The sequence below is a fragment of the Gracilinanus agilis genome, chromosome 5 (genome assembly GCF_016433145.1).
Source record: "Gracilinanus agilis isolate LMUSP501 chromosome 5, AgileGrace, whole genome shotgun sequence".
NCBI classification, from domain to species: Eukaryota; Metazoa; Chordata; class Mammalia; order Didelphimorphia; family Didelphidae; genus Gracilinanus; species Gracilinanus agilis.
In genome coordinates this window covers 160,174,137-160,189,258 of record NC_058134.1, presented here as the reverse complement: position 1 = coordinate 160,189,258, position 15,122 = coordinate 160,174,137, and the positions used below count along the sequence as shown (strand labels likewise).

The following is a 15,122-nucleotide window of genomic DNA, read 5'->3' as shown; positions in this document are numbered from 1 at the left end:
TAGCTCTAGATTCCCCCCAATCATATTTTATTTTTTCAAATTATGTGTTAAAACATTTTACATTTGTTTTCCAAAAGTTTGCATCTCAAATCCACTCCTTCATCCCCGAGAAGGTAAGCAATTTGATATAGCATATAAAGTATGATCATGCAAAACATATTTTCATATTAGACATCATGTGGAAGAAGTCACATGTCAAAAACATCCATAAAGAAAATAAAATGGAAAATATTATGCTTTGATTTACATTGGCTACATCAGTTCTTTCTCTGGATGTAGATGGCATTTTTCATCATGAGCTCTAGTTTCTGTCTCTTTATATAATTTGGTTACCTCCCTTTAAGAAGAAAGGAATAAAAATTTGGAAAGATGTGTCCTATTTTATCATTTCATTTCTTCTTCTTTGATATGTAATCTAAACTGGAAATATGTTTGTCTTTGAATATTATCCTGATTTCCCATCCTTTCAAGTCCAAGTTATTTTTATTTTATTTTATTTTATTTTTTTTTAAACCCTTGTACTTCGGTATATTGTCTCATAGGTGGAAGATTGGTAAGGGTGGGCAATGGGGGTCAAGTGACTTGCCCAGGGTCACACAGCTGGGAAGTGGCTGAGGCCAGATTTGAACCTAGGACCTCCTGTCTCTAGGCCTGACTCTCACTCCACTGAGCTACCCAGCTGCCCCCATTTTTATTTTATTTTAATTTCTTAATTTTCATTATAAGTTTTGGCAAGAGAAATGAACATTAGCCTACTTCTCCAATGCTTCCACATTTCATATTGCTGTTATTAGGAAGAGGATTCTTTTAAGCTAAGATTTTTTTTAAGAGACTCATGGTGAATCTTTGTTCATATAGTTTTGAGCCTTTATATAGCCAGTCGTGTTTGGCTCTTCCTGACCCCATTTGGAGTTTTCTTTGCAAAGATACTGAAATAGTTTGCCATTTCTTTCTTCAACTAATTTTACAAATAAGGAAACTGAGACAAACAAGTTTAAATGACTTTTCCAAGATCACATAGCTATGAGGTATTAGAGACTAGACCTAAATTCAGGAAGATTATATTTTCTCAGTCCCAGCACTAACTGGCTTTAGATTGCCATCTTTTAGTTTCCAAAATATTAAAACATTCACTAAAATTCTTGAATATCCATCCTTACCTGTGCCATTGATCATGTCACAGTAACCCGGCCAAAAGGAGAGATTCCTAGAACAGAAAATACTCTAATAAACTGATATAGTTACCTTGTGTGTATCTTTTACAAAAACATATTCAGACATGGTAGGGAGAGCAGTGAGTAGCAGGTTAAAAATTTCTCCTACACTAAAAAAAAAGGTTCCTAATCTCCAGAATTCTAAATAGTTGAGTGTTTCATACTCAGAATAGGCTGGGAGAGTTAGGAAATAGTTGGTTTTTGCTTGCTTTTTCAATTATAGCTAGAAAATATGAGTTAAGGATATGAAAATGAGTTGGAACAGCTAGAGGGAATGATAAAACATTGGGTAAATTAAGCTACAAAGTATACACTTCATACTCATTTAAAAAAATTAATCCCCATACTAAGTGGGAGATTTTGCAAGTAATAAAGATAATTAGTTTGTGCCTATATACAACAAAAACACATGAACAATACAAAAAGTATTTATTTGAACATACCTGCAATGTTTTATATATTAAATGTGACTTTTGCTTCTTTTCAGTCACTTATTATTTCCATTGGTGTAGAGAACTCTTGATAAGGAAATTCCCTTTATTAATGAAGGTAAGAAACCATTCTTGAACTTAAAGGGCTTAGATAATTGTCTAAACACTTAAAAAAAACTGCCAAACCATATTGCTTTGATTTCAAAAACTCCTTATTTTTAATTTCTTCCCTGTCTTCCTTGACTCTAACTGAAAATCCATTATGATAAAAACATCAAAGATCTAGAGATTGAAGAAACTTCAGAAGTCATTTAATGTAATGTTTTCTCATTTGGTAATTAAGAAAAGTGAGGCCCAGGGAAGTTTTGGAATTTTCTCAGGACTAGTAGGGCTTGTAGATTAAGAGGTAATTCAGAAACTCAGATTTTCCTGACTACAACCATCTCTTTACCCATCATGCCATGTTGCTTTTCAATTTTTTCAAACACATATAGACTATCTATCTATCTATCTATCTATCTATCTATCTATCTATCTATCTGTCAGTCTGTCTGTCTTCTAGACATATACATGAAAAATACAAATGTAGAACTGAGGAGTATAACCTTGCTTTTCTTAGGTAATCATACCTTAAAGCTAACTTCAGTATCATACTCTTTATATCATAACTTATTTCTTGGCAAGCATTACCAGAGATGAAGACTTACTACTAAAAGTAATTTTTATTTCCATAGATGACAAATTTACCTTAAATAGACATATGCTTTGGTCCTACTTGCTATATTATCTCACTATGCCTAAAATTAGTTAGATAATTTCTAGATGTACCAAAGTTTTCCTGACTCAGTGAATTTTAAAACAAGATTTTCTACCCTGCTCAGATTAATGAATTAAATTGCCATTAAAATCTGAAATTGAGAATATACACTTACTTTAAATAAGGATATAAATGCTTTTTCATTTATATTTATCCTTCTCTTTACTTTCAAAATTCCTTTGTAAATTTGCTTGTTACTTATTGGATAGAACCCATGGTGTTATTTTCCCACAATGAGCCTACCAATTCTCTGATAGACTCAGAAACTACATAAATGATTTTTTTTAACCCTTAACTTCGGTGTATTGTCTCATAGGTGGAAGAGTGGTAAGGGTGGGCAATGGGGGTCAAGTGACTTGCCCAGGGTCACACAGCTGGGAAGTGGCTGAGGCCGGGTTTGAACCTAGGACCTCCTGTCTCTAGGCCTGACTCTCACTCCACTGAGCTACCCAGCTGCCCTCATAAATGATTTTTGAAATAGGGATTATGAGGTGGGGGGAGATGAATTGTGTCAGTTATTTACATGTGTTAAATTGTTATCTTACTCAGTTATATTCCATATTTTATTTCCAGCAAAAATTGTTCTAGTTATCTGTATTGGTAGATAGTTTGATGCTATAGAATATGTCAAGAGGAATCATTTGAATGACATTTGATTTAAGTTTCCTATTTGATTTAGTATCATAATAAATGTAATTAGGTATACAATTGTCTTGTGTAACAGCATAAAGCACAACATGAACAGTTTTATTCAATAGATATTTCAATAGTTTTACTAAATATTCATTATAGGGCAAATCTTTTCAGTTCCAATTGGAAAGAAGGAAGGGAGGAAGGGAGGAAAGAAGGGAAGTAGAAAGGAAAGGAGGGAGGGAGGGAGGGAGGGAACAAGAAAGGAAGGAAGGAAAAAAAGGAAGGAAGGGAGAGAGGGAGGAGGGAGAATTTAAGTATCTTGGCTTTTTGAATTTTCAGTTCTGAAAATGAATGAGATGATTATGATTTACAATATAAATGGATATACTTGATGATGATGTTAACATGAAATTGAAGGGGAAAAATCACTAGAGTCATGGTAACCAGAAAAGGTTACCTTTAAAATGTGACATTTGAAATGAAGATATTTGAAATGGATTTTAAGGAAGGGTTACAATCATTAAGTAAAAAGGGGATTGCAGAGCATCTTAAACATTATTAATAGTTTCAGCTAAAGCATAGAAGCCTTCCAACTTACTAACCAGGATATAAGCACATAGAATATATAATTTATTTTATATAGAGTTATAAGTAAGCACTAAAAAGTTTATACTTATTCCTTCATTCCACAGGGTTCATATAATTTTGCTCTAGAGCTGGAGAAGCACAATGATGAGACCCTGTCATCTAGGAATTTTTGAACCTTGTGTCACATAATCATAATCATAACACTGAAGGGATTTTGGCAATCATCTGATCTAACCTGAACTTGACCATGACACCCATCAACAACATTCCTGACTACTGATTGTCCATCCAGAATTTAGAAATATTTTTGGATATCGAGAATATTACATCTTTTGAGTATCCAAATAAACTTATGAATACTAGTGAGTAACATTTTCATCCTACTGAATCTAATACAATTTCTACAAAATAAATAAAATAAATAAATTGTCTCTACAATTTTCTCTTTGCTCCTAGTTCTTCCCTCTGTAAGCATAAGCCTAATTTCTTTTCCACATGAAGACCTTACTAGTACTTGAATATATTAATGCTGATCCGTACTTCCACAAAATTTGCTTTTCTAGTCTCAACAAATAATTCCATAAAATCTTGGCAGTCTTTACATGGATGCTTCCAAGTGTCCAATGAAATCAATATTTTATATGAGTCAAATTGCTAATTGGTGGAGAGAATGCTGATGTGGCCTGTCATACCCCTGTGAAAGGTGTAGCTGGTAGGAAAGTTATGAGGAGAAGAGAAATTCTTCTTTTGTTCCTTTGTTTTAATACATTTTTTTAAAAGAAGGATTGACTCAAGTGAAGAGAAAGAGAAAGACTCCTGTGGCCATAAAGGGGAGGCTGCCTCCTAATGATGACTTTATTTTCTAGTTTGCCTCCCTAGAGACATTGTAATTAAGGCCTTTACTGAATGAGTGTAATTTTGCTTCCATTTGAATAGCTCATTGATTCATGTTTTTTAAATTTATTACAATATGTGGTATTATGTCATCGTTTGCAATGTTCTTTAATAAATGTACTTACTTTCAACTCACTATTCGTGAAGGTCTTTGGTATGACCATCATTTCATAGAAAAGGGTCGAGTAAGGTTTGGGTCCCTTTCCCCTAATTAACAGTGTCCAGGAAAGTGGCTTTTTGTTCTTTACTATTCATTCCCCTTGATCAGCAACATTTAAGTGAGCAGATAAGATATAATTCTAGTTTGGTACTCCACCTCTTAAAAGGAGAACTAAGAGGTCATCATGTCCCTTCTTATGCTCCCTTAAAGGGAGGAATTAAAGTATCTTTTCAAAGGCTACTGGAAAGATTCAAGATATATCTAACAATCCCTACCCTCTAGAGCTTTTCAAAACTCTTCTATATACTTTTTCACCCAACTTAAAAACACACCTTACACTAAGAAGTAGTGTTTAGAACTCATCATGATATTCCATCTGTTGACTGACCAAGTCCAAGTATAGTAGGACAATGATCTTCTCCATTCTGAGCACTCTGTTTTGCTTAATGAGAACTAAATTCACATTAGTTTTGTTATTTTGGGGGAAAGAGTGGTTATCATGGTACATTATTGACATATATCAATTTTCTAATTTGCAAAATGCCTCCCCCTCCAAGTTCTTTCTCATATCACTTCTTTTTTTAAAGGGTCTTTAAATATATTTTAGAGAAACATTATAGTTAAGCAGTTAAACATTTATCTCGTAGCCTGGAAGATATGGAGAAAATAAGTGATGAATTTCTTTCTTAAAGCTATATTTCTTAGTGAAATACAAGATAAGAAAAAGGAGGCTTATTGTCTTTCTCTAAAGCTAAATTATGAATTATTTATATATTATAAATGTACTTGTAAATTATAAGTTCTAACCATTCTTTCACACCAGTTCTATTTTTATACTATCAGTAGATATTGTCTTATCAATATAGAAATATTAAGTCATTATCCCATAATTGAGTTTATTAACTTTCTATATCATTTTTGACCACATGTAACAATAGCTAAAAGCCTGAAGAAGGGCATACTTGTCCTCCTAAGCTGAGAGAGGAGGACTACTCAAAAGGCAAATCTAACCTGTCAATCACCTTTGGTGGTAGAAATTGAGAGAGAAAAATATCTTTACTAGGATTTCCAGCAGCAGTATTCCACTTAAGAAAACATGATAAATTCATTCAACTATACTTAAACATATCCAAGTTGACTCTAATGCCAATGAATATACCATCATTTTTGTGGTACCTTCAATAAGGTTCAAATAATTCATTAGCCATTTTATATTATACAAAATCAAATTAGTTTTTCCATTTAATTTGTTATTTTCAGATGGCTATTACAGTTACTAATAATAAAAACAGGTTCAGCACAAGAATTAAGTTTGTATTTAGAAAAAAATTATTATCTATAATACTTCTCAATGTATACCACCCCTCAAAAACACACAAGTGAAAATAACATTCTCAATGAAAAGCCACATACTTTTTATCTTTATAGGTGTCAATTATGGCAACTTTGCTAATGTCATCTTTTCCATTGTAAACTTTGTAAACTCCATCTACTGTATTGTTGTACTGAAAAAGAGAGAGAGAGAGAGAGAAATTTGTTTTTGCAACAATTCACTTTTTACAGCTGTATAATGGTAGGGAATCATTTTAATGAAAATGGTGACTATTCATTTGAAAACTGTTATCATCCATTGCCTCTTAATTTTAAACATAGCATTGTAACCAGTTTGTCAGGGGGCAGGGTGGAAGAAACAAGATCTGAAAATTAAAAAGGTCTTTTTACTTTGGAAAGGAATCTCATAGTTTGTTAGCATAATAAAAAAGGAAGAAATACAAAAGAACTATAAAAGGCAGGAAATAATAAAAATTGATAAAAACAGATTTGAATTAACATTAGAAATGAAATAAAACAGAAAAATAATTAAACTATAATCAAGAAAATTTCCAACACATGGTAATTTCTATATTCGGTACTAAGACAAAAAGGACACTTAAAATTGTTAGTATAACTATGATGATTTTCCTTTATTTGTGGTTGTTTCCATTACTTTGGCAATACATTTTTAGGAGATCTTAAAATATCTATGATACTAATTATATTCATAGTATAACACCAAAAGTAGCAATGATTCCAAAGAGTCAATTTACTTTACCCATCTAACAGATGCAAAGAACTCTGAATATTTGTAACTTACAGGATAGAATACACCAACTGTGGTATCAATTGGATATGGAACCAAACTCAGGAATGGATCTTTGTAGCCCCACAATAGTTCCTTCAAGGTTCGGACTTGGAACATAGAGGAATGTGACTTCTTGATAAATGAGTTTAATACCATCTGGACAAAGGCATTTGGATAGAGAATGGGTGCAGCCTATAAAAAATTAATGAAGAGCATATTACAATACATTTTAATGGAATTACCAGCATTTGTCTAAGACTACTGTCAAATCTTGCCAGGACCAAAGGATTTAGGTCTCCAAATGCACTGAAGCCACTGCTGCTTGGCTCAACCATCACTAACAAGAAAAGTAAGATCAACTATTTTAGCCTTAGTTATTTTTTGTTACTTGATGCAGTCAGTACTATCTAATCCTTCTTCAGTCTAGCTAGTGACCATATCACTGCTCTGATAATATGCATACCCCCCCCCAATAATTATATATAAACTAACTGCTGTTGATTTGGGAGTTAGAGGAATGAAGATGGAATTCAGTCTACCTTGGATTTTTTTCCAAAAAGTTCTAGCACATTATTATATCAAAACTTAGATATTGTATAACTCATAGAAACATTAAAATAATTCATATAGATTTCCAGAAAAAATAACTATTTCCCTACATAGAAAAAACCTTCCAAATGAGAAAAATATTAGCAGATAACAGAATTTTTATCAAAGCCTTGGGGAGATAACATTATTTATAATTATTTTTTCAAATATGGAAAAATTATTATGTAAAATATTATTTGTTAGTCCAGAGCAGAAAACTAAAACTAATGTGTAGAGGTTACAAAATAGTACATCTGAGTTTAATAGAAGAAGAAATATTTTAACAAAATGAAATGAATCTCAAATTGAATTCCACCCTCTTTTTGAGTGTTGAATTCTTTCTTCATTTTAAGTCTACAAGCTGAAGCTAGATGTCCACTTGTCAGGTGTATTATAGGGGGGGGATTCATTCTTTCAGTAGTTGGGGCTTGGATCAGTTCATCTCTAAGATTCCTTCTAATTTTAATTCAAGACTCAATACGATAGAAGCTGAGTTATATCATTAGGGCATTTTTAAAAGTTTTCTTCACATCAGAATCATTTTAACAACAACTTGACTTTAATGGAATCCCTCCCCGCCACCATCCCAAGACACGTACTGCAACAGCAAGATTCAGGACAGTAAAGCTGTCATTTTCTGTCCCAACAGAAAGGTGACGTTCAAAAATGGCACCATTGGGCTGCACAAAAGAAATTGTGTTGTCTGCATTCTGAGTTAGATTTTCCTTGGCTAGGTAGCGGACCCTGCAATACAAAATGAAAATCAAAAAGGTAGCTTCATATGCAAAATTATAATAAATGCTTATAAGATGCCAAAATTATAATTATCAGTTTGACAGAGTAATTCTAAGAATAAAAACAAAAATTAAAGTGTTTTAATGTGAACAGATGACTAAGTGAAAAGCTGGACTTTGTAGAAAATTAGCTACATACTTAAATGGATTTATTTAGATAAACTGAGGCTCAGGAGAGGGGACATAAATAGGGTAGACCTTCAATTAAAAATAATTCAGCTGAATTGCTGACAAATGATTTCTTAGTTAACACTAAGAAAGTATTTTTTAAATTACAAAGTCATCTATAATCTTGAGTTACAATATACCCCATAGTCATAGGTTACCTCAAAATATTATCAGATTTCTTTTGCAGAGATACCTGATTTCCTAAGAGGATGCCTGACATGTTTAGCTATATTAGTTCAGAGAAAAAAACTAAAACTAATGTGTAGCGGCCACAAGATAGAACATTTGTATTGGAAGTATTATATGGCCAAGGCTATAGCAGACAACAAGAGAGACTTTAAAAGTTCATATCTTCTTTTGTGTTTGAAAATGACTGAGAAAGAAAATGAAGGTTGATCCATATCTCTAAACTACAGTCATATATAAGATGACTCCTACTTACTCATGTGATTTATTTAAAGAAGATGGGGATAAAGGTGATCTTTGCCAAATATATCTAGAACTCAATGAGTCCCTTCAAAGGTGGGGGCAAAAAGGGAATGGTTAGAAGAAAAAATAAGTTATATTTGGTGGTTGGAGATAGGAGGAGAGAGATGTTAAGATGAGGGGAACATTCCATTTATTGAGTTTAATTTCAAGGCCTAGAACACAAACTTCACTTATTTTTTTTCCCCACATATAAACTCTAACCTGAACCATTCTTTTAAGAACAGAGATGTTTGCAAAAATATTTTTAAAAATTCTTATAGGACTAAATAAATAAATAATGCACAAAATAAATTAATTAAATTTTCAAAGTTATCACAACGTCTGCTTTATTGAGAAGTGGTTATTACAGGGCTATAAAGATATTCACTATTTGTGGTTTTTATGGTCATGTAGACAAAGCCTCATTATTCATTGTATTTAGGATATGATGGAATGATTCATGATTTTACATTTTAAAAGAGCATCTAATAGAGATGATATATTTAGTATTTCGTTTGAAGTTCTAAGAATTATTTAAAAAGTAGACCATGCTGTATCCTTTATAATATCACTCCATTTATTATTATTATTAACAGGCAGTTCCTTGGTTGTTTGGGAATTTTATGAATGTAATTTTTAATGAATAGCATCACAAATGGCTAAAACTGTTACAATATCCATGGTCACTAACCTCCATGTATTTACAAAGAAGGCTTTCAGAAGAGCAATGAGTTACAGATCCAAATATGGTTGTTTATTGTTTTTGCAATTACAAAATCTAGCCAATAGATGGCAATGTCTAAAAGAAAATGCTAGGATGAAGTTGCCTTTTCTAACCTCCAGTTTTTGGAAAACATTTTTCAATTGGGCCACATATCTAAATCTGAAGCTTAATATGCATTTTATCCCTGTTTTATCAAAGTGTGAGTTCAAAGGGAAATGGCAGGCACTGTCCAACTACAAACAGTTGCTTTGATTTTTCTGTTCCAAAGTCAGAATGCCTTAAAGAGGATTTAGTTGGGATATCACAATTTCTTAATAGCTGAACTTAAGAAACAGACTTCAGAGAACCTTAAGAGGTTTATAAAAGTGGGCCTTTCTGGGATGGATGAGGTATAGCACTGATGAAAGCCGATATATGAAGAAGAACGACCTCTTCTTTCAGGGTAACTTCTAATCCTAAATGGTGTCACCTAGCTAGGAGGCATACTTTGTAGTCAGAGACACAAGGGAACAACAACTCCCATCTGTGGAAATAGGGAGATGGTGGTGGTTTTCCACTGTTCTGTGACCAAGAAAAAGAAATAGTCACTACTTTTGCCAGACTATCAGGAACAGCTATTCACTAATCAAACATATCTCCTTTATACTTCTCTGGCCGGTGATTTTAGGGAGGCGAAGAAAGAAAAAGAGGCAGAAAAAAACAGAGGGAGAGGAGGGAAAAAGAGTAAGAGGAAGAGAGAGAGAGAAGGGGGGAGAAGATTAAGAAGAGACAGAAGAAGAGAAGTGGCACTATGTGTAATGGGCTAGATATATGACAAAATTTTATACCTTTTTTTTAGTGAGATTACATATTTAACTAAGTGCAAAGCATGGTGCTAAATTGTGGGGATAAGGTAAAAAAAAAAAGCAGGGGGAACAAAAAAGAAAAAAATAAACTCTTTTCCAAAACAGACTTCTCTACATTGAATACAGTCAACTGCTGCCTACAATGAAGAAAAATTCAGGAACATAGAATTTGGAATGTGAACAACAACTGAGGGCAAAAAGGGTGTCCCAACTATGGGAAGTTAAAAGAGAAGCTTTATAAGTAGGCAGGGATGTAAATATCCATGAGGAGAAAAAAAATCAAGAAATCATAGATTTAGAGGTAGAAGAGGTCTTTCAGGTTCATCACCTATTTTAACCCCATCAATCTGCAGATGAGGAAATAGGCTTGCAGGGATGAATTGATTTGTCAAAGGTCATACATGAAGCATAATAACAGAGCTAGTATTTGCTCTATTCCCCACCAATTGTGCTGATTTAGTTTAGGAGTTAGAAATATCACATTCTTAAATTCTGTCTTTTATTTTTAAAAATCAGGCCTTCTCCTCCATATTTATATTTTCACACTTAAAATGTATTAATAGCATCATTTTATTTAATAAAAAGATCAATTTCAGTCACTGAAATAGGAAGTAGCAAATTATATAGGAAAGAAAAAGAGAACTAGAAATTAGGAAACTCTAAGTGTAAGTGCTGCTCTGTCATACACCTGTTGCTTTCTTTGCTTAAGTTACTTATTTTCTATGAACTTCAGTTTCCTAATGTGCAAAATGCAGCTTTTAGCTTCTAAGACTTCATAGGGGTATTTCTAGCTCAAAGATTCTATTAATCTAATCAAAGGCATACACAAATACATGTCAGGTGTCTAATTATGGGAGGAAGCAGGGGAAAAAATAAGAAAGGTCTTGGATTTTTATGCTCTTTAACCAGCAACACAAATAACTTTTTGAGTGGTCTTCAATATCCCAAAGGAAAGGTTTATTTATTGGACTTTCTTTATTTTCTTTGACTACACTCCGTGAACCTTGGAGAGTGACCTATAGGAAATTAACATGTGCTTAATATTGGCAAAATTGATTTCTGTTTTTAAATCACTGAGAAGATTTGTTCTACTTAACACATACCATGGAACTAACATGAAAATTTGGCAACAGAGCCAAATTCCATTAAAAGGTGGGAAATTAATTGCATGCTTATAAATATATAAAAGGTAATCATGGAAGAAATTTGGTTTTACTATGATTTTGATTGTCAGTGGGATTTTAGAATATCTATGACACTTCTTTCTGCTACTCATTAAATTTTCAAGGAGACCACTAAATCTTCCTCTTTTGAATCTTTATTTCTCTTATCCTAAGAAGAAAGGCAGCATATTCCATTTCACAAAACAGACCAAATATTCATAAACGCAGACTCAGTGATGTGGTATTGGCAATAAGAAGACATTATTTGTCATTCAGGAAACATTGTCATTTATTTGGGTGAATTTTCACATACCTGTATGTATAGGGGCCCCTTTGCTTAACTTTTAGTTTTGTACTATTAATCATCACCTCCTCCGGATTTTGCACATCAAATATCCAAAACTGTCTGTAAACTTCTGTGCCTGTTTTAACCCAATTTTTATAAGCAATTGTACCGTCTTCAATGACACATTCCTATGGGAGGAAAACCAAAAACAACAACAGTAAATTTGGATTAGTTTTCAGGAGAAAAAAAAATGTTGATTATAGCAGTGGGAGTTCAGAACATTTCATCACCCAAATGGAAAACCATTACCTAGAGCAACCTTGTTATATATATATTTTTTTAAGTCACCCTGCAATGTTGCCACATACTTGCAACAGCATTTGTTTCAAATTATTATAGGAATGTTTTAAAGTTAACCTTTTGCAAACAGACAGCAAGTCTACAACAGTACAGACAATTTTCTGTTGATTTTAAGAAAATGGTTGTCACAGCAAGATTAACCTTAGAGCACCTTTGTTGCAAAATTTAATGAATAAATTTGTTAAGCCAATTTTTAATAGGAGAATTTCAAAGGAGTGCAAAAGTTCCCTTGTTCCTTGTGAGTAATTCACTTATATTAATCACAAAGGGGAGAGGAAGAGCTGAAATAATGTAAATATTTAAAAGATATTCCCTTAAAAAGAATCTTCTTCTAGAACCATGAAATTTTAAATGGTCAACTCAATTTTTTAAAATTCCTGAGTAATTCAATCACTTATTTTGCTACTTTCATTGCTAAGGTGTGTTCCCTTCAATCCCAAAGATTACAATCACTAAAATGACTTTTTCCAGAGTTGGGCTATAGACCAAAAAAAAGTCTCTGAATTTAGCTATCAGTCCTCTGAGAAAAGGCATATGTCCCAAACCATCTCTTGAAGTTTATAGAGTTTAGGGTCTCAGAAAGCTGACATTCCATTGACAGGTTTTCCTATCTGGAATCATTTACATAACACAAAAAAAGAAATCTAAGTAGGATTGTAGAGGAGGATTAAAATCTCAGTAAACTTCTAGCCAAAAGTATTGACCTTTCCCCCTTCAAATTCAACTCAAATGCATTTTTCTGTGATTCAAGGCCTCTGATAAACTTAAATACTGGATTTCCATAACTCCTGATGAGTGACTCCAGACAGAATACGTTTTGGCAAGCATGGCATGGTGTCATAGTAATAATCCTAAGTGCCACACTGTGGGGTGTGTGTGTGTGCAAATGGCATTCACAACTTCTCTAACCACCTCATTTCTCTAGAGTCTAGACAAACCCCACAAAAGTCACAGATCTCTCTTTTAAGGGGAAAATGTGCATACAGTTTCTAAGTAAATACATTAAAACAATTCAAAGTCTGTCTTTCTACTCAGGAAAGGGAGTGGTGCTATTCCTACATAAAGAAAAGGCATTATACTCTGCACTTAATTGTTATTCTTAATTTACTTGCCATGAACACAATCATTATATGAAAGGGAAAAAGAAATGATTGAAACAGACAATATTCCAAATGAAGGGCCATAAAAAGAATGCCCATGTGAAGATCCTTTTATCCTAGAATGATATGGAAAAGATAAAGAGGAAATACTTGACATTATCAGAAATATTTAACCAGAAAGAGCAGTGGAAAGGGAACTGATTTTTATCAACTGGTTTTTTTCCTAAGGATTCCTAACATTCCAGTTTCTACCTTTCTCCACACTATCTCCTCTTGTGCTTCATTTATAAATGTCTTTCTCATCTTCATAGCCCTTTTCTTGTTGACTGATAATATACCAGAAAGGAATTCCCAGGAGAACAGCCCTAAGATTTCAGATTAAAATAATTTTTAAAAATCCTATAGTTGTGATCTATTTAAAACTGAGTTGGTGGTGGCTTCCCAAATAACCAGTCGGAATCATTTAAAAATGTCACATAATATAAGGAATAGAGGATTAGAAAAAATAAAATTAAAAATACACCTAGAAGACTAAGCTTTGCATCTGCTACTTTTTATCAACATCTGGTACATATACAATATTACCAAATCACTCTGAAAAAATGTTTCTTATTCTATAAAATGAAAATAATACTCCCACTGTAATATACCTATGTGTTTGATGAAGAATTTGAACCCAAGCCTTTTTGACCCACAGTCTAATGTGCTATCTATTATTCACACTGCCAATTCCAGTCATTTTAGGTTATTTTTTCAAAGAGACATCCAATAAATAGGATTTGGAATTTAAATTCAAATTCACTGCTTTATTTTATTTATATACAATTCCACACAGCTGCTTCTACTGCATGCTCACAACTTTGAAAGCATTCTAAGATTCTATAAAATTTTTTCACAACTTATTACATACCAAAACAATCATCATAGCAGAGTGGATAGTCTTAGGTAGAGTCAGAAGACCTAGGCTGAAATCTAGCCTCTCACATATATTAGCTATATGACTAAGAAATTGAATGCCTCTGTACTAAGCAATTCCATCACACTTATCTAGTAAGTCATAAATGGGTTATGGCCAAACAGGTGATAAATCAATTTCACCATGATAAACCAAAAATCTGTATACACAGTTCTCTCATTCATTGAAATGACTTTTTTTTTCATGCTAGAGCATGAAGAAGGTAAGCACAGTTTCCATGTCTTGGCATATGTACAAATTCTATTGAAAGAGCTTCTTACCCTGGGAGTGTGAACTCTTGGGAATGAGGGTAACAAATAGCAACTTTACAAAAGAAGGAAGATGAGTGACCATTTCAGAGAAAAAATTGGATTAGATAGCTAGGATATTTCATTTGGTGCATGAACACTCACTTCTAAGCAAGTATATTGTTCTGAACACTTAGCTGAAAAAGGCAAGATTCTTATACTAATATGTTAGTATTTATTTAGAGAATATTGATTTCCCAAGTAGGGTAGGGTTATTTGAATAGCTCTCAGCTTAGGGAAGAAAAAAAACAACAACTACATGCTGTGCTGGGGGAAAAGAAAATCTGTAACTCTTTAGTTATATAACTATAGTACACTGGCAATCCTGGCATACACTCCACCAAACGTATTTAGGGGAAAGATCAGGCCCTGCAGAAGGGGTGTCAGAACCTTTTGAAGGGAAGTGAGCTCATTTTAAAACAATTCTCCCCTGTAGCATTACAGCTTTTACAGGAAATTTTAGCAAGATTGATTATCTTCTCTCCCACTCGCTTATATATATTT

General features: G+C 33.0%; 1 protein-coding gene across 3 annotated transcripts in view; it reads right to left on the bottom strand.

The window, feature by feature from the left end:
• CD36 (CD36 molecule) overlaps nucleotides 1-15,122 on the bottom strand; it is a 54,338-nt gene that overhangs the window by 14,834 nt on the left and 24,382 nt on the right. For all 3 annotated transcript variants that reach the window (XM_044678584.1, XM_044678583.1, XM_044678585.1), the window contains 5 exons: nucleotides 11,923-12,083; nucleotides 8,047-8,191; nucleotides 6,872-7,051; nucleotides 6,151-6,242; nucleotides 1,161-1,207 (listed from right to left, as the gene is read on the bottom strand). In XM_044678584.1, the coding sequence (XP_044534519.1) occupies nucleotides 1,161-1,207; nucleotides 6,151-6,242; nucleotides 6,872-7,051; nucleotides 8,047-8,191; nucleotides 11,923-12,083 (625 nt within the window). The remainder of the gene's footprint in view (nucleotides 1-1,160; nucleotides 1,208-6,150; nucleotides 6,243-6,871; nucleotides 7,052-8,046; nucleotides 8,192-11,922; nucleotides 12,084-15,122) is intronic.